Source organism: Capra hircus, chromosome 25 (genome assembly GCF_001704415.2).
Source record: "Capra hircus breed San Clemente chromosome 25, ASM170441v1, whole genome shotgun sequence".
NCBI lineage: Eukaryota > Metazoa > Chordata > Mammalia > Artiodactyla > Bovidae > Capra > Capra hircus.
In genome coordinates this window covers 17,105,779-17,132,162 of record NC_030832.1, presented here as the reverse complement: position 1 = coordinate 17,132,162, position 26,384 = coordinate 17,105,779, and the positions used below count along the sequence as shown (strand labels likewise).

Sequence of the window (26,384 nt, the reverse complement as noted above, 5' to 3'; positions counted from 1 at the left end):
TCACTTAGAATGCTTGCTAAATGAGTCCATTCATGGAAAAGAAAAGACTAACAAACTAACTTGTAATATTAGCAGGAGAGAAGTATATCTATAGAGAGGCAAGTGGTGGTGCTGACTGGACAGGGGCATGCAGGGAACTTCTGGAGAGCCAGTAATGTTTGACATCTTGATCTGAGTAGTGGTTCCCAAGTGGTACTCATCACGTGATAATTCACCGCTTTATGGTTTGCTGTATGAGTATACAACCATCGCTGTTGTTTAGTTGCTAAGTTGGGTCTGACTCTTTGCAACCCCATGACCTGTAGTCCACCAGGCTCTACTGTCAATGGGATTTCTCAGGAATGAACACTGGAGTGGGTTGCCATTTCCTTCTCCAGGGGATCTTCCTGACCCAGGGGTCAAACCCATGTCTCCTACACAGGCAGGCAGACTGCCACTGAGGCACCAGGGAAGCCCCCGTGTACAACCATATACTTTAATTAAAACACTGTTATTCTGTAATCACAGAGGCAGCATAACGCATGTGCCACAGTGAATTCCACTCACAGCACCAACTGGCCCTGAGCTCTGGAAACCACGTGGCTGGTAAAATCCTGTTGTCTTTTGGAGTCTCCCCTTGCTCAAGTGTAAAATGGGGACACCAATGCTCATTCTCCTCACAGCACTGCAGGATCAGAGGAGAAAGAGGCCCACCAAGTCTGGGGCCGTACCTGGCATGCAGTAGGAGCTCTGACCATGGAAACTATCAACTCCAACGTTCACCAGCCTCCCCAAGGTACGTCCCTACAAAACCTCAGCCCCTAAATCCCAGCCAGAGGAACCCCCTGAGAGCTATGACAGGAGGCCACCCTCAGCACTCCAAATCCATTCCCTAAAATTTCCAAGTGCTTAAACCCTAAAGTATACAGGTATTGGCCAAAGCACTTTTAACAATAGGGCCATTTTTTTGGAAACCAAAAATAGGAACTGAGGCTCTGACAAGTAGGGAGATGCTGAGGCTCAATGGGTGGCAGTCTGGAATTGGGACTGTCCCATGTTATCTCCAGGACATGAAGAGGCTGCCCCCAAACCTGCAGCCACAAGCTCAAAACGGCTGGTTGCAGATGGGGGTACAAGGCCATCTCCTTTCTCCAAGCAACTGCTCTAAGACCAGGACCCATGTGAGACTGGAAAGGAATAGGCCCGGGGTGAAGGTCACACATATGCATATGTAACCACCGTTCTAGAAATTCTGTGGCACACGCAAGGCATCACCGATCCGAAAGAGTACTTCTCCAAACTCATCTGTGTGTCAAAATGATCTTGGATGCTCGTGAAAGATACAAATTCTCAGGTCTCTTCCTGGGCAATCTAATTTAGAAGAGACAGATGGGACCCAGGAATCTGTGTTTTTTAAGAGTTGCTCCAGGTAATTCTTACATTGGACAAATTTATCAGGGCCCTGAACTAGAAGTTCATGGTGGGTAAACACAAAAGAAAATGAAAACTGCGCACTTGCCACTCAGGAGTTCAAACACGGTGCAGTCTGGCGGGGGGACTTGGCTACCTTTGTCTACGTGGTAGAGATAGGTCTCCTGGCTCATGGCAGACAGCAGGTGCAGGACGCAGGTGTAGATGCGGATTTTCTCATCGCTGTTCTCCTCCCAGGTATAGTCCTGGATCACGTTGAGCAGCTCTCGAACAAGAAACAGGACTCCGTGTTCAGGATGGTCCTAGTGGAGGACCAAAACAAAAGAATAAATAATCCTAAATGTGAAGCAGAAGGGGAAAAAAAGAAAAAAATCAAGACAGAAATCCAGGTCCCTCCCTTTAGCAGCTACAGAAAAATCGAAGTGCCAGCTGTGGTTAAACAATAGAGAGAAAAGCGGCAAACTGCTGTTAACTTTACTAATCAGCACACTAGTCTGGGGAGACAAGGTTTGAGAGCCTAGGGTCTGAGAAAAGAAAGCAAAGTTACCTGTCAGTTTAATGGCCTGTTTCCAAAATTACAACCTTGCTCTTATGTGCGTAAGAGTAAAAAGCCCTGTTTTTCCAACTACAAAAGCTAGATTGCAGGGCTCGCAGCAGATGGCACAGTAGAAGCCACCTACCTCGGGTAAACCCCCAAATGATCACTGTCACCCCCAAAGGCACTGACTTTAAATACAGCCTTGCTCTTTAGGGCGTTCAGCAACATTAGCAGCTAAATTGAGGATCCTCTCTTGGGAGATCATGCTTGTGCTCAGTTTAACTCTCTGTGACCCCATGCACTGCAGCCCCCCAGGCTACTCTGTCCACAGGATTTTCCGGGCAAGGTATTGGAGTGGGTTGCCACTTCCTCCTCCTGGGAATCTCCCCGACCCAGGGGAGACGTCTGGTTCCTTTGACAGCTGCCGTACCTCACCTTACACGTTAGCTCCTCCTGTGATAGTCAATCCAGAGCCCCTAGCATCTTCTCCTAGTCTCTGTATCAAGTCAACCATCTCATATTTTCAGAGCAGTTCTCAGCATCTGATTTTACCTACTCTTTTAGTGAACAATATCTCTTGATCTTTTTTGCATCCTGGCCTAAAAACCTCTAGGAGGGCAGGTATTTTATCTTCTGTGTTTACCGATAATACAGTTCTAGGACGGCCCAGGGAACACACTGTGAATGGTGCCCTTATTCCTGTCTTTGCTTGCTGGGACAGTGCTGGGCACACAGCAGGCACTTGGTAGGTAAATGATGTTGAAAGGATAACATTTTTCGAGCACCTTCCATGTACTAGATACTGAGGTGGCTACAAAAACAGTAGCTAACTTTTATGGTAGCTATCATGGCTACCATAGCTTTTCTCTGTTTCAGAAAGATACTTTTATGACCACTACCCGCCCCCCCAGCCCCATTTCAGATGGGAAATGAGCCACACTGCTGGGACAGGGGAACCAGGATTTGAGCCCTGGGAGTCTGGCTCCAGAGGGGACATTCCTAAGTGCTAGTACTCTATATAATGCCTCTCGACAGATGACTTAGGCATGAGCTAGAGCGGGCTAGTTGGGGAAAGGCATGCACGTAGTCAGCTCTTTTAAATTCAGGCTCGGGGTAGAAGCGTGATAACTGAGGTGGGTGGGAGTTCATGGCTTCGTATCCAAAGTGTGGATCCACAGCAGAAATACTTCCAGTGGGTAAGAATGAGGGTGGAGGGGTGTGAGATGATCTGTACAGCTGATAACATCTACAGAAATTGCTGTTACGGTATCGGCACGAAAGAAGACACACGATGCTCCAAAATCTGAATGCCTCAAACGATACACAGTGAAATTGCCCACGCTGTGGTCTGCCTTCCATTGCCAGAGTCAGGCTCAGCTGGCAGCTTACTACTGTCTCTCTTTGCTAGCAGCTGTTTCTAACTAGGCTATTTTGTTCCGCTATGTGGATGCTCAAAATATATTTATTTCAGGATCTGCCCTGGAAAGAGACAACAATGTGAATGGTCCAGTAATTTTCAATACAAACTGCCATAACTATCATGAGAGAGCATTCGACACACCTTCAAAAAGGTGGAAGAAGGGGTAACGGAGACGTGAAGGTTTGTAGGAAGCTGTTCCCACGAGCTTTAACCTGAAGAGACGAAGAGATTATTTCCAACCTTCTCTACAAGGAAAACATTTTCCACACAATAGCCATGCTTCAGTGGCTGTAACATTTTCAAAAGAAATTGTACCAGTGCCAGCAACTGAAGCAAGGCAAACAGATTTTAAAAAGAACTTAAGAAAAGATCCTGGATTCAGTAGACAATCCGAGCGGGAAAAGGTTTTCCCGAGGTCTCTGCCAAGGCTGCCTCCCCGGCAGCAAGCAAACACCCAGGAGGTGGCTCCCAAGGGGCACCTGGGAGGGACGCAGCCCTCTCTCTCTCTCAGCTGGAGGAAAGGGGGCCTGGCTCCCACCATTCGCAGTGTCCCTCTGGGTCCTTGGTCTGCGGGAATCCTTCTATTAAACATCACTGTTCGGGAGAAAGCATACCCTGGAAACAACTAACTTCCCAGGAGAGCTGAGAGGCAGCGAAGACGGCGCCGAGCACACACATCCTGGCTTGGAATTCTATCTTGGCCGCTCATTGGCTGGTGACCCTGGGCGAGTCACTTGACCTCTCTGTGCCAGGGCCTGCTTCTGTGAGAGGAGGATAATCACAGGGTTGTTTGGAGTGAATACTGGTGAACTGCTGGCTGGCTCTCTCTCTGTTAAATAATATTCAAGTCCTTTACAAAAGGAGCCAGAACACAGAGGGGCTGGGAGCAAGTGCAGCAAAGAGAAGTGGAGCATTGGTGGGGTGGGGGCGGGGGGCCACAGAGCAGCTGGAGGCCAGGAGACAGATCGCCATGGAGACGAGCGGCTGTGGGTGACTCTGGGGTCTGTGGCGCTCCCTGGCCTCGCTGTTGCCACCCTGCCGTCCTGCCAGCTCATGCCCCTCTAGCCTCCCATCACCGCGGCTCTCTTCCAGTCCCTCCAGTGCTGCTGGGTGCCCCCCACCCACCTCAAGGCCTTACCCATGCTGTTCCCTCCACCCCAAATGTCACCCTACCCCCCACCCTTACAGAACTACCAGTCTTCCTCTGAGCTCAGCTCAAATCATACATTCTCAGGGCACTTCCCTGACCCACTTCCCTTCAAAATTTGAGTCTTTCAGAAGTGCCTGTAATTCTTTATGACACTTTATACAACCGGAGTTAAGTATTGATTTGCTTGGAGTCTGTCTCCTTGCATGGAAGCAGACATTTCTGTTCACTCCTCCATTCCCAGATCAACAAATATTTGCAGGGTAGATGCAATGAATGAAGCTTTGCATCTGGATACCATGTTATGCTGACAGCTGGACCTTTTCACTAAGATAAGAAGGAGAGAAGACATTTCCCTGCTGTGTCCTGGTGATCAGTGCCAGAAAACTGAGGGGGAACATTTCCATTGCCTACAAATTTCAACTGAATCAAAATTAGGCATCCGCAGTGGTTCACACCAAACTTGCTCAATTCATTCTAGTTTCCTTGTTCTACCAAAAGTTGTTCAAAGAAATATGTTAGTTCAAGATTATGGAGAAAACTGTTCTGCAGTCCACCAAGAGGCTGACCACTGCTAACACCAGAGCAGAATGATTCAGAATGCTCCCAAAGTGGGGCTGCTTGCTAAGGAGAGAGGGCTGTCCTGGGGGAATGTTCACCTCTGTATTCATAAGTATGAATAAAGTGGACCAGTTATTTTATTTGGTCTAAAATGGCATCCTTTTTTTTTTTTTCCTAAACAAATAAAATGAGTCAAAGCTTTTCAAACCCATTCTTTAAAAAAGTCTTGTGCTCTGGAGTGGGAATGCAAAATGGTGTAGCCACTACAGAAAGCAGTATGCAGGTACCTCAAAGAATTACAAGTGGAACTGTGATGTAATCCAGCAGTCCCCTCCTCTGGGTACTTCATCAACATTTGAAATCCCTAATATCTCAAAGAGATACTAGTGCTCTCATGTTCACTGTAGCATCATCACAACAGCCAAGAGGTAGAAACCAACAAGATGTCCATTGATAGATAAACGGATAAAGAAAATGTGGCATACACATACAACGGACTGTTATCCAGCTGTATGAAAAAGAAGGAAATGCCATCATATACGACAACATGGATGAACCTTGAGGATATTATGGTGAGCTAAACAGGCCAGAAAGACAAATACACCATGATTCCACTTATATAAGGCATCTAGAATAGTCCTTTCAAAGAGTGGAATTCAAGGGCTGGAGCGGGAGGAAAACAGGGAGTCACTAATCAATGAGTTTAAAGGTTCAATTAAGGACGATGAATAAGCTGTAGGGATCTGCTGCACAGTGTGGGGCCTTGAGTCAACAAAGTTACATCATACACTTAAAAATGTGTTAAGAGGGCAGACATGGTAAGTGTCCTTACAATTAAAGAATTAAATTTTAAAAGTAAAATAATAAAAGTTACGACAAGAAAGGTAACAATGTGAACCAGGTAAAAAGGGATACAGGAGTCATCTCCTGCTGAACCTACTGACCACAGTGGGGTTCGCACTTGGCCCATCCTCCGGACTCAGACGGGTAAGCACTCAACCTTGGCTCTTTAGACTTCACATCTCATGGCACCCGGGCAGCCAGCCAGTAGTTACTATGCTGTGTCCCATAAGAGGGATGTAGGGTTGTAGAGTTCCAACTATCTTGAGCAATAAAGCCTCCTGCAAATGTTTCAGGCAGGACAGGCTCTGGGGTAGCACAGACTTCCCAGCTCTGCTTCTCACCAGCGGTGCAACCCCAGGCAAGCCTCCCAGGTCCTGCCTTGCAGAATCCTAGAGACTGGATATTGACAAAGGGAGCTAGCATGGCACAAGGCACCTAGTAAGTCCCAAACTGTGGCTAGAACCATCTTAACATCTTGAGAAATCCTGGCAAAAGCCAGAGCACTATCAGGAACAATGAAGTCTGACAGGGGTAGGGTTACCTGAATGCCTCAGGGAACAGGTAAGCAACAGAAAAGGATTTAATGGACCCAGAGGCGCCCAGAGACCTAGAGAGAGTACACGTGCCCCTCTAGGACAGGCAGCTGCTCTCCAGCTGAGGACAACTGGCCAGGCGGAGAACGCGGGCCTCATAGGGCTGGACCTGATTTTTTCTCAAGGAACTAGAAATCTGGGTTTCTCTGTGATCTACAAATTTTAAATGGGGGTAATTCGTTCCAAATGTTTTCCATCATGATGCAGCCAACAAGTGTGTCTCCAGGCTAGATTCCACCCACTGGTCATCAGCCTGTGATCCCAGGGACCAAGCTTCTGGTTCACGAAGGACTTTCACAGCGATCTTTTCAGTCGACCCTCACAGCGGCTCTGCTAGGTGTGTATCTGGATGATATTTTAAAAAGGTGACAACGGAGACTCTGAAAGTTACAAAACTTTGTCAAGGCCACAAGGCTGTCGAGTCATTGGGTCAGGACTAACACAAGTTTCTGACTCCAAGCACAAGACTCCAGTGATTTTTTAACAGAGAAAACCCCATATGCAGAAGGAAAAGGTAACCCAATTAATCAATAAACTATGACACTGATCCACTTCCTCATCAGAAATCCTGATTTTATCACCTGACAAATAACTAGAATAGCAAAAAACCAGAGAGAGTGACTATAAACTACTAAGAAGGATACCAGAACACAATGAAGTTGACCATCAAGCCTGCCTCCCGAACATCCCAGGTTCTCTTCAAAGAATTTGGGATTTGAACTTGGAAAGTTGGGAGCAACTCAGTTTTTGTTTTCTCAACTTCACTGAGATGATTCACACACCCAACAATTCACTCACTTAAAATGCATAATTTGTTGGTTGTTCGTATATTCACAGAGTTCATATATTCACAATCATCATCACAATTTTAGAACATTTTCATCACCCCAAAGTAACCCCATACCTGTGGGAGCTGAATGTTTCATGGCCTGAGACCAGAGGGACATTTCTTAAAGTGTGGTCCTAGGACCACCTATAATTGACTCAAGGGAGCTTTCAAAAATGCTGATTCCAGGGCCAATCTTACCTAGGGAATGAGACTTTCAGTACGGAAGTGGGGATGGGACAGAGCAAGACTATATTTTAAAAAGCATCTGTGGCTCCTACGCACATCTGGCTTCACCATGAGCCAACCCATTTTGTGCCTGGACTTTTCATGACCTGGTGAAGCCTACACACAACTCAGAGTTCTATTTCTAAAGCAGAAAATAAAATACATAAGACCACAAAGGAAATCAATTATGCTGAAATACAGTTGCCAAAATATTTTTTCAACGTATCTGTTATACTGTAATCTATTACTTCTTGGTGAATACATTTAAATAACAGAACTAGCCAATGGGCCTAATAACGATTGCATTTGTGAAGGAAGGAAACATGTAGATAGTCTTGTGAAATGTCTCTCACACCTGAAATGTGATATAAACATACTGCTGATTATTTTGGTGATAAAGTCCCAGTTACTACAACTGGTACTGTGGTTCACTGCCTGGGACTTGTAATGAAGTGAAAAGCTAAATTTCACTGAGGTTTGTAAAAAGAAAGGTTTTTTTTCCTCTCTCTCATCTGAATTCGTGGTTGCTCTGCCAGATCCCCATGGGTTAGGTGCACCCCAAGTTAAGAACCCCAACTAGGGTGAGGGCCCTAATGCTGGATCCTGGGAGTGGCCCTGATTCCTTCCAGCCCAAACCTGACTATTCATCCCCTATATTCCACAAGAAACCCCAGCATCTTCCAACAACAGCCCTTTGACTTTCACTATCTTGTTGTGTATTCTGGTATTTGCCATCAAAATAACATCACCATTACCTCTTCAAGTGCTTACTATATACTAAGGCACTGATGGAGAAGGGAGATGGCAACCTACTCCAGCATTCTTGCCTGCAGAATCCCCATGGATAGAGGAGCCTGGCCGGCTGCAGTCCATGGAGTCACAAAGAGCTGGACACGACGGAGTGACTAAGCACAGCACAAGTCACTGTTCTAACCACCTACGTATATTTGCTCACTTAATCCTCACCACAACCTAGACATGTAGATACTATTATTATGCCCATTTTGTAAATGAGGAAACTGCACCCTGGTGATGTTACACAATCACCTGAAACTACAGAGCTGGAAGGAAAGGAAGGGATTTCACCCTAGGTGTTTTGGTCCAGTGGCTTGAGCCCTGAACAAGTAGTACCTCCTTCGCCATACAGACAGCCTTGACTATATACCCTGGACACAGATGAATACAAATGCATTGAGAAATTCAAATATCTGACTACAAAACCAACAGAGATATAGATAGAACATCCCTGCACTTCTAGGGCAAAGAATGTATATAAAACAGGTCAAAGAAAGACATCACCTACAGGTCTTCTGGGGAAACGTACCGGAACTATTAATAATGTAGAAAAGAAATTGCAGAGAAATTCCAGAAGGAATGATTCTGAGGGCCGCATCTTTCCATCAATATTAATCATCTTGGGAACTTCTGGAACGAGGCTTATGGCGGCTTTGAAAAAGGCATCAGCTGCAAGACAGAGGAGAAGTCCACATATGAGAATGTCGAAAAATTCAGGGTCTGCTTTCTTCTTCACATGGCCCAGAAGCCAAGCCTGAGAGAGGCATGTGGAAGTCAGGCCACACCGAGGGCCCAAGACAGCTGGTGGGTCCTCGAAGAGGGTTTCTGCACCGTGACTGACTCAGTGGAACATTTGGGTGAGAGGCGCTGCTGCTGCCTCCCAGCTCTTCTCTTCTCCTCCTTCCTTCTTGGAGCAATTTGGCTCCAAGAACCTCAGTCAAACTGGCTTTAGACAGTAAGTGAAAAAAGTGCACAGTAAATTATCACAGAGAGTACAGAAATCAGTTTTTGGGATAGAAGGCTTCATCTGAACTGGCTCGGTCAATCCTCCTGTCCAGCCCAGGAGGAAAGTGCTGTCCGAGGGCCCACTCCACAGCTGCGGAAAGAGACGTGCCTGGTCCTATGATAGAGCCAGTGCGTGCAGGAGGGTCCAGCCGCAGAGGTGGAGCCCAGGTCAAGTTCTGGTTTGTCTGAATCTACTCTAATGCACGCTGTATTTGTTAAGGAAATAACAATGGAAATGTCTGAAGCAAAGTGTGTGTGTGCGTGCACAAGCGCATATAGCTTTAAAGACTCTGATTAGGTGACAGTTTCAGGGAATCATCTGGAAAATGAAGGCCTTTTAAGAAATATGCAATAGTCTATAAACCAGGAAGACCTCCAAGGGTGAGAGGAAGGAAGAGGAGGGGAGAAGAGAGGAGGAGGGATGAAGAGGAAGTGGGGTGCTGAGAAAGAGGGCTCGACAGGAGGACACAGACGGGGAGGAAGGGGGTGAAGGGGGAGGATTGGAGGTGAGGGGGGGCAGTGAGATGGAGAGGGAGAGAGAGAGTTCCTTCTCGAACTGCCAAAGTATTAACCATGAGAAAGAGCCTCAGGGTCAAACCAGACAGAACACTGACCTGACAAATGAAATTTTAAACTACCCGACAAGATCAAACGTTTGCATGGTCCAAATACACTTCCACTCTGAAACGGCCTGCAGTGATGCAGAGAAAACAGCTCTCTGGCCGGCAGCACCCCAAGTTCAAACTGGAGCCCCGCCAGCGCAGCAGAGGGGCAGATGCAACAACAGACGCCCAGGCTGGCCGGGGACAGAGGCCGGCCCTTAATGAGAAGAGTCTGCATCTGAAGCTGGAGAGTGGGGTTTTGCCTTCTCTTCCTTCTTCCAAACGGGGGGAATAAAAATCACAATATGGAAAGACACCAGGTTTACTACCTGAAGTTCCCTCTGCTCCAGAAGCTTGTCTCCCAGGCTGCTTCTGGGACAAGCAGTGGCACCCTAGCATGTTCACTGATACAGAGGGGTCAAGAGTTGCCGACATGCAGTGTGGTGGTGAGCCCAACGTGATCACACTCATTAACACCGATCCGCTGGGAACCTGCTCTGTGCTCTGCTCTAAGCGAGACGCGGAGTAGCTGATCTCATCCTAATATAGGGGTTCTGGTAGATGAACCTCCCAGAAAGAGTCAGAAGCAGCAGGATCTTCTGTCTTGGCCTCCAGACAGTAGTAAGTGGCACTATTCATAGAAACCAGAGGAACTCCTAGGCGGTGTCTTAAGGCAACTTACATTCTCAGTCCTCAAGCAGGCCTATGGGGAAGGTACAATTATTTCCACGCCCAGATGACAAACCAAGCTCAGAAAGTGAGTGGCCAGGTGAAAGTAGCCCGTGGATGGTAAAAGACTGAGCTCAGCAGAATTTAAAAGACCATCACTAGCACTAGAACTGAGCGACACAATCAGATTTGTGTTTTTTAACAGAAACGCAAGTCTGCAAATGATAGCTGTCATAAAGAGTTTATTACATCCAGAACACAAAAAGAAATTCTACAACAATGAGAAAACAAGTTACCTGACTGAAGGTTACCCTGAATAGACATTTTTTTCCAAAGAAAATACACGAACGGTCATCGAGCATATGAAAAGACGTTCAAATCATTCATCACGAGAAGTGCAAATCAAAAACAGTGAAATATCATCTCACACCCATGAGCATACCCACTATGACAAAAAACAGAAACAAAAGCCAGGAAATAACAAGTGTTGGCAAAGAAACTGAAGTCTCTTATGTACTGCTGGTGGGAATCTAAACTGGTACAGCTGCTGTGGAAAAATAGTCTGGTGGTTCCTCAAAAAGGTAAACATAGAATTACCATCTACTAGCAATGCAATGGCAATCCACTCCAGCACTCTTGCCTGGAAAATCCCACGGACGGAGGAGCCTGGTGGGCTGCAGTCCATGGGGTCGCTAGAGTCGAACACACATGACTGAGCGACTTCACTTTCACTTTTCACTTTCATGCATTGGAGAAGGAAATGGCAACCCACTCCAGTGTTCTTGCCTGGAGAATCCCAGGGACAAGGAAGCCTGGTGGGCTGCCGTCTGTGGGGTCACACAGAGTCAGACACGACTGAAGTGATTTAACAGCAACAGCAACAGCAATGCCACTTCTAGGGGTCTACCCCAAAGAAATGAAAGCAGGGACTCAAACAGATATTTATACATGAATGGTCACAGCAGCAATATTCACAAGAGCCAAAAGGTAGAAACAACCCAATGAACACATAAACAAAACATAGTAAGTGTGTGTGTGTGCTGAGTCACTTCAGTCATGTCCGACTCTTCGCAACCCTACGTACTGTATGTAGCTTGCCAGGCTCCTCTGTCCATGGGATTCTCCAGGCAAGAACACTGGAGTGGGTTGCCAAGTCCTCCTCCAGGGGATCTTTCCGATTCAGGTATAGAACTCGAGTCTCTTAATGTTTCCTGCATTGGCTGGCAGGTTCTTTACCACTAGTGCCACGTGGGAAGCCCAACAAAACATGGTACATATACACAAAGGGGTATTACAAGGCCTTAAAAAGGAAGGAAATTCTTACATGTGCTAGAAATATGGACAAAGTTTGAAAATGTTCCAAATTGGGAAAGGACTATGTCAAAGCTGTATACTGTCAGCCTCCTTATTTAACTTATATGCAGAGTAGTACATCATGAGAAATGCTGGGCTGGATGAAGCACAAGCTGGAATCAAGATTGCTGGGAGAAATGTCAAAAACCTCAGATATGCAGATGACACCACCCTTATGGAAGAAAGTGTAGAGGAACTAAAGAACCTCTTGATGAAAGTTAAAGAGGAGAGTGAAACAGCTGGCTTAAAACTCAACATGCAGAAAACTACGATCATGGCATCTGGTCCCATCGCTTCGTAGCAAATAGATGGGGAATCAATGGAAAGAGTGACAGACTTTATTTTGGGGGGCTCCAAAATCACTGCAGATGGTGATTGCAGCCATGAAATTAAAAAGACACTTGCTCCTTGGAAGGAAAGCTATGACAAACCTAGACAGCATATTAAAAAGCAGAGACATTACTTTGTCAACAAAGGTCCATCTAGTCAAGGCTATGATTTTTCCAGTAGTCATGTATGGATGTGAGAGTTGGACCATAAAGAAAGCTGAGTGCCAAAGAATTGATGCTTTTGAACTGTGGTGTTGGAGAAGACTCTTGAGAGTCCTTTGGGCAGCAAGGAGATCAAACCAGTCAATCCTAAAAAAATCAGTCCTGAATATTCATTGGAAGGGCTGATGCTGAAGCTGAAGCTCCAATACTCTGGCCACCTGATACGAAGAACCGACTCATTGGAAAAAACCCTGATGCTGGGAAAGATTGAGGGCAGGAGGAGAAGGGGACGACAGAGGATGAGATGGTTGGATGGCATTACCGACTCAATGGACATGACTCTGAGTAAGCTCCAGGAGTTGGTGAAGGATAGGCGTGCTGCAGTCCATGGGGTCACCAAGAGTAGGATGCAACTGAGTGACTGAACTGAACTGAAATGAAATAGGTCAGACGAAAGGAGAAACAGTATCTGATTTCACTTGTGTGAAGTATTCAGAGTGGTCAAATTCAGAGAGATAAAGAAGAATGGGAAGGAGGGAACAGAGTTACCACTTTACGGGTACAGAGTTTCATGCTCTTTGGGATGATGAAATAGTTCTGGAAATGGAGAGTGGTGACGGTTGCACAGGGTTGTGAATGTACTTAAAGCCACTGAATTGTACACTCAAAAATGGTTACAATGGTAAATTTCATGTCGTGTAAACTTAACTACAACACAAAAACTAAAAAAAAAAGAGCTGAGCCTGCCCTTGACACTACCCCCCAGAGAGCACAGGCAGGCCTGGACTCCACCACATCTGGCATTTTCCTCCTGGCTCCACAGGCACCACTTTCCGACAAGGACATTAAGTCCATTAGAAAACAAGGTGAAGAGCTTCTCTTGGCAGGAACTAAAATTCTGCTCAGAACAACCTGAAAGACTGTTTATTCTATTTATGTGCTTGTTACCAAGTGGCCCTGAGAAAAGTGCCCGTTACTATGACTCATTAAGGAGGGAGCCACTACATGCTGAGCGCTCTGCTCCTCACAGCTGCCCCACTGAAGCCCCATCCAGAGGAGGGAGCTAAAAGGAATAGTTACTTAAGGGCTGAGGCAGGAAGTGCTCCAAAGCAGATGTCTAACCTCAGAAGACTTGCCCCATATATAAAGTCTTGTCTAGGAGACTTCTTAATTTTGTCTTGGTAATTAGAACTCAAATGCTGCTGCTGCTAAGTCACTTCAGTTGTGTCCGACTCTGCGCGACCCCATAGACGGCAGCCCACCAGGCTCCACCATCCCTGGGATTCTCCAGGCAAGAACACTGGAGTGGGTTGCCATTTCCTTCTCCAATGCATGAAAGTGAAACATGAAAGTGAAGTTGCTCAGTCGTGTCTGACCCTCAGCAACCCCATGCACTGCAGCCTACCAGGCTCCTCCATCCATGGGATTTTCCAGGCAAGAGTACTGGAGTGGGGTGCCATTCTAGTGTGTATGAAAACAGTTTCTTTCTCATAGTTCAGAATAATCATAATATAATATTTAAAAAACTGAAGTTTGTTGATAACATTATGTAAATTTCATGTACACAACATTATATCTCTATTTCTATATAACCTACAGCACATAGTAACACTTGACTCATTGTGGCTATTAAAAGTCAGAGAAGACAATTACACATAAAATGGGTTAAGAAAAAAATTTTAAGGACCTCTAGGAAAAGGAGAAATCAGATTCCAATTCATAAAGAGTATTACCCTTGTTCCACTGGGGGAAGAAAGAGCATGTATTGGGTTGGCCAAAAGGTTCATTTGGGTTTTTCCATAAGATCTTCCAGAAAAACTTGAACAAACTTTTTGGCCAACCCAATATATGCACTGGCTCCCCCATGCTATGCCTTCCTCCATCTGAATCTTGAGGTCTCAAGGGATACCTAGATTTGTTTTCCATATTTCATCTTCAAAAAAAAAAAAAAAACTAAAACAAAGGAAAAAATAGACCCAGGCCTGGCTGATGTCACCCCTGAGTTCATTCTGCTTGAGATCCTTTCTCTTGAGGTGCCGACTGCTCTGCAGACAGGCATTCTGCTGCTGTTCTCTGCACAGTAATCGGCATGTCCTTCAAGTGCTGCGGGGCACTGGGGGAGGAGAAACACAGCCACTGTCCCTGCAGTCACAGGAAGCGGGACCGTGCTACTCTCAGAGACGGTGTTTTCCAAAACTGCTTGATCGTAAGAATCATCAAGGACCTTGTAAAAAAAAAAAAAAATGCAGCTCCCAGGGCCCCAAACATCCATCTGCAAACTGAGGGGAATGGAACATGGTAAAGCCATTTTGCACAACAATCTGGCGGCTCCTCCAGTTCTACATGGATGCTGCATATATACGGACACACACGCTACCATGTGAATGACTCTTGAAAACCATTATGCTAAATGGATGGAGCTAGTCATAAAAGATCTGCATTGTATGACTCTATATGAAATGACCAGAATGAACAAATCCATCAAAACAAAAAGAAGACTGGTGGTTGGCAGAGTGGGGAATGACTGCTTAATGGATTTGGGGTTTTCTTTTGGGGAGATGGAGATGTTCTGGAATTAATGACCATGATCACAAAATTCCAAATATACTAAAAACCACTGAACTGTACACCTTAAGAGGATGGATTTTATGCTACATGAATCAATTCTCAAAAAAGCTATTATTTAAAATACATATATGGGTTCCCAGGCTCCACCTTAAATGGAGGCTATTAAACCAGACTATCCAAGACAGAGACTCAGAAATCTAACTTTAAAAAAAATATATTTCTCTTTCAATAACTAAAAGAGTCACGCAATTCTCCCCTCACTCCTGTCTTTGGCCATCCAGCTTCCCTTCCCAGAGGCAAAGAGTATTATCTGCTGCTTGGGTATGCTTCCGAGCACACAGGAACAAACACGTTTCCTCCTTTCTTTCTCTCTTCCTCTTTTTACAGAGTTAACACACAGTAGACACCATTTTGCAACTCCTCACCCACTACTTAACAACAGTCTTGGAGATTAATCCTTTATGTATATAAAGCACATCTTTGTTCTGTTTTACAGCCAAAAAGCGGAATTTGGTCCATTTCCTTTTTTCCTCCATTTTTTTTTTAAGAGATAAAAGGCACACAATATCAAATTTACCATCCTGATCATTTGATTCACCTTTTTTTAAAGAAACAAGTTCCTCCGTTCATGATTCAACAGGTTTGAAAAAAATTGTTCTAAATCCTTCAGCTAAATGCAGAATATGACTTTCTAACAGCAAATGGCACATTCTGAAAGGTTTAATCTGGAGACATTCTGCCAGAAGCAAATAGAAGTAGCAAGCAACGATGAAATTCAACCAGGGCAGGCTACCTCCTCATTTCTCAGGGAGGCCTAGCATTGACCTTTTGATAATTTTGTTTGAAGTTACAAGTTTTTGTTTCCCAACCTGGGGAGTTTCAAAGGGTCTGCAGAATACCAAAGGAGGATGATATTCTAGAACCCTCTACCAGGGCAAGGAGAAATCAAACACACCCAAACACACAGCCACTGAAACTACAGAATGGTCACTAAAGTATATGCCACTAGCAAACCCTGGGAGAAGCTGAAAATAAGGGCTCAGCTGAAGGTACTAAGTAAACTAGGTATGTTGGGATTACCTGTATTACCCATGCTGCCCAGCTACTGAGAATAACTGAGTCAACGGTTCTCCATGCATGAAGGTTTTTTTATATCAATTTAGCTTGACTGGAGAAAAACTGAAAACAATTCAACCGTAAGGGACTAGTTAAAGAAATCATTGCACTGCCACACTGTGGAAATGATATCATTAATAAAGAGAATCGTACTTTGGTATGTTTTGAAGTATAATACATTATACCTATGATATATTAAAGAAAAAATGTTATACAACTGTATATAGCATGATGCTATCTCTACAAGAAAAGAAATATATATACACATATATTTTTGTTGTTTTTGTGTTTAGTTGCTAAGTCATGTCCAATTCCTTGCAATCCCATGGACTATAGCTTGCCAGGCTCCTCTGTCCATGGGATCTCCCGGGCAAGAATACTGGAGTGGGTTGCCATTTCCTTCTCCGGGGGATCGTCCTCACCCAGGGATCGAACACAAGTCTCCTGCTTGGCAGGCGGATTCTTTACCACTCAGCTACCTAGGAAGCCCCATAAATATATTTAGCTGGATGCATAAAGAAAGGCAGGCAAGATAATGCCAGACTACAAAGCGTTATCCAGGAGTGCTGGCTGAGAGCGAAGAAAACCAGGATCTTTCATGTACTGCTAGACTACTGTTTTGGAATTTTTATCTACAGATATCCAAAAATAACTTTTCTTTAGCAAAGTCAATACAAATTTATTACAAAATTTTCAATCACAGAAATGTACACGACAGAAGGGGCAGTGAGGTAGACAGGCAAGACGGTCAAAGGGCGTTCCGAAGAGTAGCCCCTTCTTTCTTTACTAGAGCAGGGCGTGCTGAGGATAGAGCTGGGGAAGGATCACTGTGGACTCTAGCACTCCTGCCGCGCCCTGAGGGTCGCCCACCCCTTTCGTCTGCGTAAGGCCAGGCACTAAGCTGAGGATGACACACACGTTCCAGGGCTTCCAGGGCTGGGGTGCTGCACCGCACTCCACAGTCAATGATTCTCTGCTCTACAAAGGGAGTTAGAGCATGCTCACTAGACAGCTTCATTTCTTCTCAAGGCTTGGAAAGGCTTTGTTCACCCTATGCTTTGAGGCATCTTCCGGCTGCTGCACAAACTGAGGGGCCAGCAGCCTCCCACACACATGTCCACCTGAGGAGCCCCACTGCTATCTGTTCTGTGCACTGAAGCTCTGCGCAGGACTCTCTGAACAAGGTTCCAGGTTCTAAGAGAGGAAAGTATCAATCAGACAACTGCCAGTAAGTTTCAAAATGCTCAGTTAGGATGCAAGTTGCTCACTGTCTATAGGAGCAAAAAACTAGAAAGAGCTCAAATGTTTTTCAATAGGAGTTTGGGGAAAAAAAATGGAAGCGGGGTTTGGGGAAATAATGTATAGCCCACCCTGCCCCTGCCAAAGAAAGAAAGAAAGAAAAGAAATAGAATACTGAATAGTTTACAAAGAATGGGGTGAATCTACATGCATTAACATGGTGGGCAGGAAGGTGTGAGGACAGAGGCCAAATTTTATTGATCAGCAAAAAAGCAAGTTGAAAAACATTGGGGAAGTCACATTCCCATTTCTAACGTGGGGCTTAGTAGGACTGCATGTTTATACAAGAATATAGATAGATGAGAAGAGCATTTGGGAGAAGAGTAGAGGAGAGAGGCAGAGAGCATATGAGAATAAAAGGGCATTTTTAAATGGATATTTAGAAGGAAAAAATCAAGACAAATATACAATCTGTAAACAGTGGACTTTTCAGAAGTGAGGAGAAAGAGTAGAGTAACAGGTGACTTTTATCTGGGGGCTTTTTACTTTCTAAAATCTGCAATTCTGTACTGTCAGAATTTTTTCCAAATGAGCATGGAATATTAAAATGAAAATCATTAAGATTTAAAATAAAGTACAGGCTGTCTATTTTTCAACAGGATACAGGACAGTTTCCTCAAACACATGTCATACATGATAAAACTCAAGTTTAACTGCGATCTCTGACAGTAAGTTCATCCTCTATGTCCTGGGCATTGTCAACACAGAATACAACTCAGTATCTGAGTCATAAGACAGGATCAAGAAGTGATAACCCAGGCCACCTTCAGAGGGGGCGTTTTATTTTTTAAACAGTGCAGTGGGTCAGTGCTAATGGAAATCTTTACTACTTATCAGGGTCATAAACTCCTAAACAAGACCTCAAGAGTAATCCACCCCATTCCATTCCAAGACCTTCAGCTATCATTGCCCTCCTGGACAACTCAGAAGGATAGCTGTCCTAATCCAGGGAATGTCAAGAAAGGAAACATCACGTTTCTTAAGTAAAAATGTCATGAGTGGTTGAAAGACTCCTGTGCCTTGAATATACCTTATTAAAGCAGGGTTCAGGCTACAAGAACTGTTCACTCTCTGTCAAGTCCTATCAGCTCCACTGCTGAACATTTTCACCAGTCTTCAGCATTTTCCATCTCTGGATAAGTTTAGGTTTGGACTCGACAATATCGATATAGTGGAAACTACTGTATAAAATGCAACAACAGGGCACAGTCTGCGCTCTCTCACTCTGTTATAGGACTAAATGTTTCTCCCCCACCAATTCATACGCTGAAATCCTAAACACTGAGGTGATGGCATAAGGAGGTGGGAACTTTAGGAGGTGATTAGGTCGTGAGGGTGTTGCCCTCATGAATGGGATTAGTGCCCTTATAAAAGGACCCCAGAGAGCTCCTTCCTCCCTTCTGCCATATGAGGACACAGTGAGATCACAGTCTATGAACCAGGAAGTCCTCACTAGACAGTGCATCAGTGAGTAGCCTGATCTTGGACTTCCAGTCTCCAGAGCTGTGAGCAACAAATGTTTGTTGATTAAGCCTGGTCCATGGTACTTCTGTTACAGCAGCCCAAACAGACTGAGGCAGTCTGCCACGAAGGTGTGCCATCACCAAGTGATAGGGGGGTCTTTGGGTAAAGCCTCATAGTCCAAATGGCCAAGTTATTATCCACAGGCAAGTTATTTATAGAGATTCAATACCATTTATTACTAAACTATGTTTTTATAATAGAACTTGTCATTATAGGAATTAAGTTTGAGGATTTAAGGACCACGGCTTTGATGATACGTGTAAAGAGCAAAATTTAAAGAAATAGTGAATGCCGAAGGACAGTTAAATACCTTATACATGAAACTGTCAGTGATAACAATTAAGCATTAACATACCCTTGACTTTGCCACCTGGTTTACACAGATTGTTGACTCTTAATGTGAAAAGTCCACCCAGACACACAGATGACTTCTCAGTTTTGGCAGCACCATGGGAGGTGCCTGTAAGTTCTCTCTTCTATCTCCGATAGGCAAGGCCTCTCTTCGAGTTGAGCACATTCAGTCCCTGTTTCACCTGATTCACATTTCTGGGTCCTGCAGGGGTAACACACTTTACTGCTAACCCTGTATGAGTTCACAGGAGGCTGTGAAGGTCTTTCGGTGGACATTAAGCTTGGGTTTCCCCAAGCAGATAGTCAACAAAAACAAGACCAGGAGCTGACTGTGGCTCAGATCATGAACTCCTTATTGTCAAATTCAGACTCAAATTGAAGAAAATAGGGAAAACCGCTAGACCATTCAGGTATGACCTAAATAAAATCCCTTATGATTATACAGTGGAAGTGAGAAATAGATTTAAGGGACTAGATCTGATAGATAGAGTGCCTGATAAACTATGGAATGATGTTTGTGACACTGTACAAGAGACAGGGATCAAGACCATCCCCATGGAAAAGAAATGCAAAAAAGCAAAATGGCTGTCTGGGGAGGCCTCACAAATAACTGTGAAAAGAAGAGAGGCGAAAAGCAAAGGAGAAAAGTAAAGACATAAGCATCTGAATGCAGAGTTCCAAAGAATAGCAAGAAGAGATAAGAAAGCCTTCTTCAGCGATCAATGCAAAGAAATAAGGAAAACAACAGAATGGGAAAGACTAGAGATCTCTTCAAGAAAATTAGAGATACCAAGGGAACATTTCATGCAAAGATGGGCTCGATAAAGGACAGAAATGGTCTGGACCTACGAGAAGCAGAAGATATTAAGAAGAGGTGGCAAGAATACACGGAAGAACCGTACAAAAAAGATCTTCATGACCCAGATAATCATGATGATGTGATCACTAATCTAGAGCTAGACATTTTGGAATGTGAAGTCAAGTGGGCCTTAGAAAGCATCACTACGAACAAAGCTAGTGGAGGTGATGGAATTCCAGTTGAGCTGTTTCAAATCCTGAAAGATGATGCTGTGAAAGTGTTGCACTCAATACAGCAGCAAATTTGGAAAACTCAGCCGTGGCCACAGGACTGGAAAAGGTCAGTTTTCATTCCAATTCCAAAGAAAGGCAATGCCAAAGAATGCTCAAACTACCGCACAATTGCACTCATCTCACATGCTAGTAAGTAATGCTCAAAATTCTCCAAGCCAGGCTTCAGCAATACGTGAACCGTGAACTCCCTGATGTTCAAGCTGGTTTTAGAAAAGGCAGAGGAACCAGAGATCAAATTGCCAACATCCGCTGGATCATGGAAAAAGCAAGAGAGTTCCAGAAAAACATCTATTTCTGCTTTATTGACTATGCCAAAGCCTTTGACTGTGTGGATCACAATAAACTGTGGAAAATTCCCAAAGAGATGGGAATACCAGACCACCTGACCTGCCTCTTGAGAAATTTATATGCAGGTCAGGAAGCAACCGTTAGAACTGGACATGGAACAACAGACTGGTTCCAAATAGGAAAAGGAGTACGTCAAGGCTGTATATTGTCACCCTGCTTATTTAACTTATATGCAGAGTACATCATGAGAAATGCTGGACTGGAAGAAACACAAGCTGGAATCAAGATTGCCAGGAGACATATCAATAACCTCAGATATGCAGATGACACCACCCTTATGGCAGAAAGTGAAGAGGAGCTAAAAAGCCTCTTGATGAAAGTGAAAGAGGAGAGTGAAAAAGTTGGCTTCAAGCTCAACATTCAGAAAACGAAGATCATGGCATCTGGTCCCATCACTTCATGGGAAATAGATGGGGAAACAGTGGAAACAGTGTCAGACTTTACTTTTGTGGGCTCCAGAACCACTGCAGATGGAGACTGCAGCCATGAAATTAAAAGACGCTTACTCCTTGGAAGAAAAGTTATGACCAACCTAGATAGTATATTCAAAAGCAGAGACATTACTTTGCTGACTAAGGTCCGCCTAGTCAAGGCTATGGTTTTTCCTGTGGTCATGTATGGATGTGAGAGTTGGACTGTGAAGAAAGCCAAGTGCCGAAGAATTGATGCTTTTGAACTGTGGTGTTGGAGAAGACTCTTGAGAGTCCCTTGGACTGCAAGGAGATCCAACCAGTCCATTCTGAAGGAGATCAACCCCTGGATTTCTTTGGAAGGAATGATGCTAAAGCTGAAGCTCCACTACTTTGGCCACCTCATGTGAAGAGTTGACTCACTGGAAAAGTCTCTGATGCTGGGAGGGATTGGGGGCAGGAGGAGAAGGGGACGACAGAGGATGAGATGGCTGGATGGCATCATGGACTCAATGGACGTGAGTCCGAGTGAACTCCGGGAGATGGTGATGGACAGGGAGGCCTGGCGTACTGCGATTCATGGGGTCGCAAAGAGTCGGACACGACTGAGCGACTGAACTGAAGTGAACTGAACTATCTTAATTCTGACTGTCTCCTAAATAAGTTATCTATTCAGTCTATACTCACTGGTCTCTAGTAACCACACACACCAAGGGTCAGAAATAAAACACTGAATTAGGGGGTTACCTGGTGGTCCAGTGGTTGAGAACCTGCCTTGCAATGCAGGGGACAGCAGCTCAATCCCTGATCCGTGAAGATCCCACATGCTGCCAAGAAACTAAGCCCATGTACCACAGCTACTGAGCCTGCGCTCCAGAGCCCGAGAGCCACAGCTACGGAGCCCGTGTGCTCAACTACTAAAGCCCATGTTCCACCACAAGAGAAACCACTGCAATGAAAAGCCTGCATGCTCTGCAACTAGACAAAGCCCACGTGCAGCAAAGACCTAGTGCAGCCAAAAATAAGTAAGTATTTTTAAAAACCCACAGAAAAAACCCCACCAGATTATGTTTAGAGGAACTAACCTAACTGAAGAGAAACACAGTGGTGGAAAGAGCACTCGAAGTCACTTATTAGCTAGATGCTCCGGGGCAAGTCATGTCACACCTCTGAGCTTCAGTTTCGTCTTTTCTAAAAAGATCAGCCACCCAGCAAATAATATGTATTGAATAAAACTAAACTGCTTTCCTTGGAATTCAGTTCTCTCAACAATTAGTCCCCAAGCTATCTTCCTAACTTGACCTCCCACTCAGTCCTTCCAGAGGCACCTTTTTTCCAGCCTCTAGGCCTCTGCTCTTGCTGTTGCCTAGGCCAGAATGCTCCCCCCGACCCCCTTGCCTCACTTCAACATCTACAGATCCCCATTACCTTCCAGACTTTTCAATGCCAACTTTTTTTTTTAATTCCTCTTCCAAGTCAAGGGTCATTTCTAAAATTCCCTGGTACATTTTATGAACATCTTGCACGACACTTATCATGTGTTGCAGTAACTGTAAACGGACCCACCACTCTCCCCTGTGAGCATGAAGTCTCTTTAAGTGCATTCCTATTTCAGCACAACACTTGGCACAGGGGTTTGCATGTGAAAAATGGCCAAGAACTACTGGCAGGAGGAAGCAAATCACAGGCATTTACAATTATAAGCAGCTGAGTGAACTTAAAGGGGGCGGGGCACATCCTTGTCTTTCTTGTGGGTTCCATCCCAGCCCTCACCTCCCCTAAGGTGGATGGATCATGTGCATTCAGACAAGCTTCACGCCGTCTGCCCACCTGCGAACTGTTACAGCGAAATTAACCTACTTCATCCATAATCACCAGAGAGGCCTTAAGTTTGAGAAAAGGGTCACATCAAACACATTCTTCAGAAGATGGTTTGTCAAGAGAACAAGTAAATATGGCCTTAAGCATAAACTCCAAAGACTTGTTAAGTGGATAGAGATCGTTTTTCTCCATTACAAGCCACTCCTTACCCTCCAAAAGGCAGAAATACAAAATTATTTTCTCCTCCATTCTACTGCCCTGGCTTCCTCCATCAGCAGTTACGATTCACAGTAGCCAGTGGGCTGCATGACAGCAGGCTTTAGCCTCTCCTCTGTGCATCCCCATTCTCCTCATGGACCAAACCAGCACAGTGGTGCACTCAACATGTCTATGAGCCTCGGCATATGTTGGAGCTTACCTTGTTTTCTTTTTTCTATAAACAGGAAAATGAATTATTTAAAACCTACCAAGAGGACTTTGATGAAACTCTTCTGAACAACAGGGTTGCTTAAGAGTTAGGTCCATACCATAAAAGGTTCGGTACCATTTTACATTCATCAATACTGTAAAGAGTTACAATCAGTATTATCATGTGGTGTCATTCATTCCTCATCATTTATTGAGTGCCCATGTAGTAGGCAATGTGCCAGGAGCCAGGCACAGCACAGGGAATAAGGAAGATAAGAGCTGACACTCTTCAGGGGAGGGAAGCATACAATTCTTTACATATTTACTTGTTAAATAACAACAGTGATAAGTACAATGAAGGAAAGTGTATAGTGTGAGGATAGTATGTCTTACAGAAGAATCTGACCTAACTTTGTTTGGGGCTTTTGATTAAGACATGGTTTGTGAGCATAGCTCTCCAAGATGAAGATGTAAAAAATTAGTAAAACAAAGTTAAGATTTTTAAGGGTGGATGCATTGAGAGGAGGAAAGAAATAGGTAGAATCTAAAAACAAATGAAAAAACATGAAATGGAAATAAAGTAAGATACAGAGAACAAACAAGTGGCTGCCAGACAGGAGTGTGGAGGGGGAACGAGAGAAATTAGGGGACGGAGATAAAGAGGTACAGTCTTTCAGTTGCAAAGTAAATGAGTCAAGGGTATGAAACACACAGTGTAGGGAATATGGTAAATAACAACATAGTACCTGTGTATGGCGAGTTAACTAGATTTATCACCATGATCATTTTGAAGCGTATAGAAATATCAAATCACTATGCTGTGTTGTGTTGTACGGATATGAGAGTTGGACTATAAAGAAGGCTGAGCACCAAAGAATTGATGCTTTCAAATACTGGTGCTGGAGAAGACTCTTCAAAGACCCATGGACAGCAAAGAAATCAATCCAGTCTATCCTGAAGGCAATCAACCCTGAATATTCATTGGAAGGACTGAAGCTGAAGCTCCAATATTATGGCCACCTGATGCGAAGAGCTGAATCATTGGAAAAGACCCTGATGCTGGACAAGACTGAGGGCAGGAGGAGAAGGGGGCAACAGAGGATGAGATGGTTGGATGGCATCACTGACTCAATGGACTTGAGTTTGAGCAAACTACAGTTTATGGGGTCAAAGAGAGTCAGACATGACTTGGTGATTGAACAACATGCTGTGTTGTAGGTCAACCATAGTTTTAAAAACAAAAACAAAAACAAAAACACTCCTAGAAAAGTAGGTCAGATTTGGGGTTACCAGAAGTGAGGGATGGGAGGAAGAGGAACTGGATGAAGGCAGTCAAAAGGAAAAAATGTCAAGTTATAAGGTAAGTACTATGGATGTAATGTACAACATGATAAATATAATTAACACTGCTGTATTTTATATATGAAAGTTGTTAAGAGAGTAAATTTTAAGAGTTCTCATCACAAAGAAAAAATACTTTTAACAGTTTCTTTAATTTTGTATTTATATGAGCTGACAGGTGTTCACTAAACTTACTGTGGCAAACAGTTCATGCTGTATTTAAGTCAAATCATTATACTGTACACCTTAAACTTACACAGTGCTGTATGTCAATCATATCTCAAAAAAAAAAGCTGGAAGGAAAAATATTTTCAAACAAAGGAGAGGGAGAGAATTCTAAAGGAGGGAAAAGCATTATTATTAACGATAAGAACAAAAATCATTCTTTTTACCACTATCTTGCTCTAATTGTTCTCACTATTGTTTCACCTTTGGAGGAACTGCAGATTTGTTATTTTCAGGATAATTCAGCAGGTCAGTCTTGAAATGAACAGCTTTCCTGCAGATTTCTCAAGCTTCTGAGTATGAGAATTGGCTTTCAGAATTCTGAAACTGCAGAGCTGCACTGTATGCAGTTAGCTCCTAAACCTCAGAGCATACTTTCATCTTTTGAGAGATGATTATACTAAGTTAATATTTACTGAGCCGCTACTATGTGCCAGTGGACCGAGTACCCGAGTAGTTTCTCTCATTTAATCTACCATAGGGACTTCCCTGGTGGTGCAGTGGTTAAGACTTTGTGCTCCCAATGCAGGAGGCCTGGATTCATACCCTAGGAAAGGAAAAATGGACCGCCTCCACCCCACCCCAGGAACCATGCCTCAATTAAAGATCCCAGGTGCTGTAACGAAGACAAAAGGTCCTGCATGCCACAACTAAGACCTGGCACAGCAGAATAAATGAAAATAAATAAATATTTTTTAAAAAATTAATAAGAGTCTGCCTCCTATGCAGGGGCCATGGGTTGGATCCCTGGTCCAGAAGGATTCCACATGCAATGGGGCAACTAAACCCAAACACCACAACCACTGAAGCTGTCGCACCTAGAGCCTCTGTTCCGCAACAAGAGAAGCCACCGGAATGAGAAGCACGCCCACTGCAACCAGAGAGCAGCCCCCGATCACTGCAGTTGGAGAAAAGCCCTTGCACAGCAAGGAAAGCCCAGTACAACCAAGAATTAAAAAAAAAAAAATCCAGCACAGGAACCACCGCCATCATCTCCACTTTACAGATGGAGAAACTGAGGCACCGTCCAGCCAATCAGTCCAAGAGCATACAACTCATAAGCAGCAGAATCAGGATGGGGACCAGCACACTAGGGAGGTCTGAAGCTCACCAGTCATTAGGGCCTCATCCCTGACACATCATATGATCCCACACATCCCCTCTTTTGCTCAGGCCGGCCCCTCTACCTGCAATGCTAACTATTCCTTCTTTCCTTCCTCACAGCCCTTCCCTGAGAAACAAATGCTCTTCTTTCAAGACCCACTTTTAATATCTGTTGTTGTTTAGTTGTTAAGTTGTGTTCGACTCTTGCAACCCCATGGACTGTAGCCCACCAGGCTTCTCCGTCCAAGGGATCTTCCAGGCAAGAATACTGGAGCGGGTTGCCATTTCCTTCTCCG

At 44.4% G+C, this 26,384-nt stretch overlaps 1 protein-coding gene across 3 annotated transcripts in view; it reads right to left on the bottom strand.

Moving 5' to 3' along the window:
- The window catches only part of C25H16orf62 (chromosome 25 C16orf62 homolog), a 139,699-nt gene that overhangs the window by 13,003 nt on the left and 100,312 nt on the right, over positions 1–26,384 (bottom strand). For 2 of the 3 annotated variants that reach the window (XM_005697540.3, XM_013974867.2), the window contains exons 27-28: positions 8,891–9,030; positions 1,547–1,712 (exon numbers count right to left, since the gene is read on the bottom strand). In XM_005697540.3, coding sequence (XP_005697597.1) covers positions 1,547–1,712; positions 8,891–9,030 — 306 coding nt within the window. Of the gene's footprint in view, positions 1–1,546; positions 1,713–8,890; positions 9,031–16,867; positions 17,360–26,384 lie in introns of those variants that run through there. The other variant, XM_013974868.2, reaches the window with a different exon arrangement.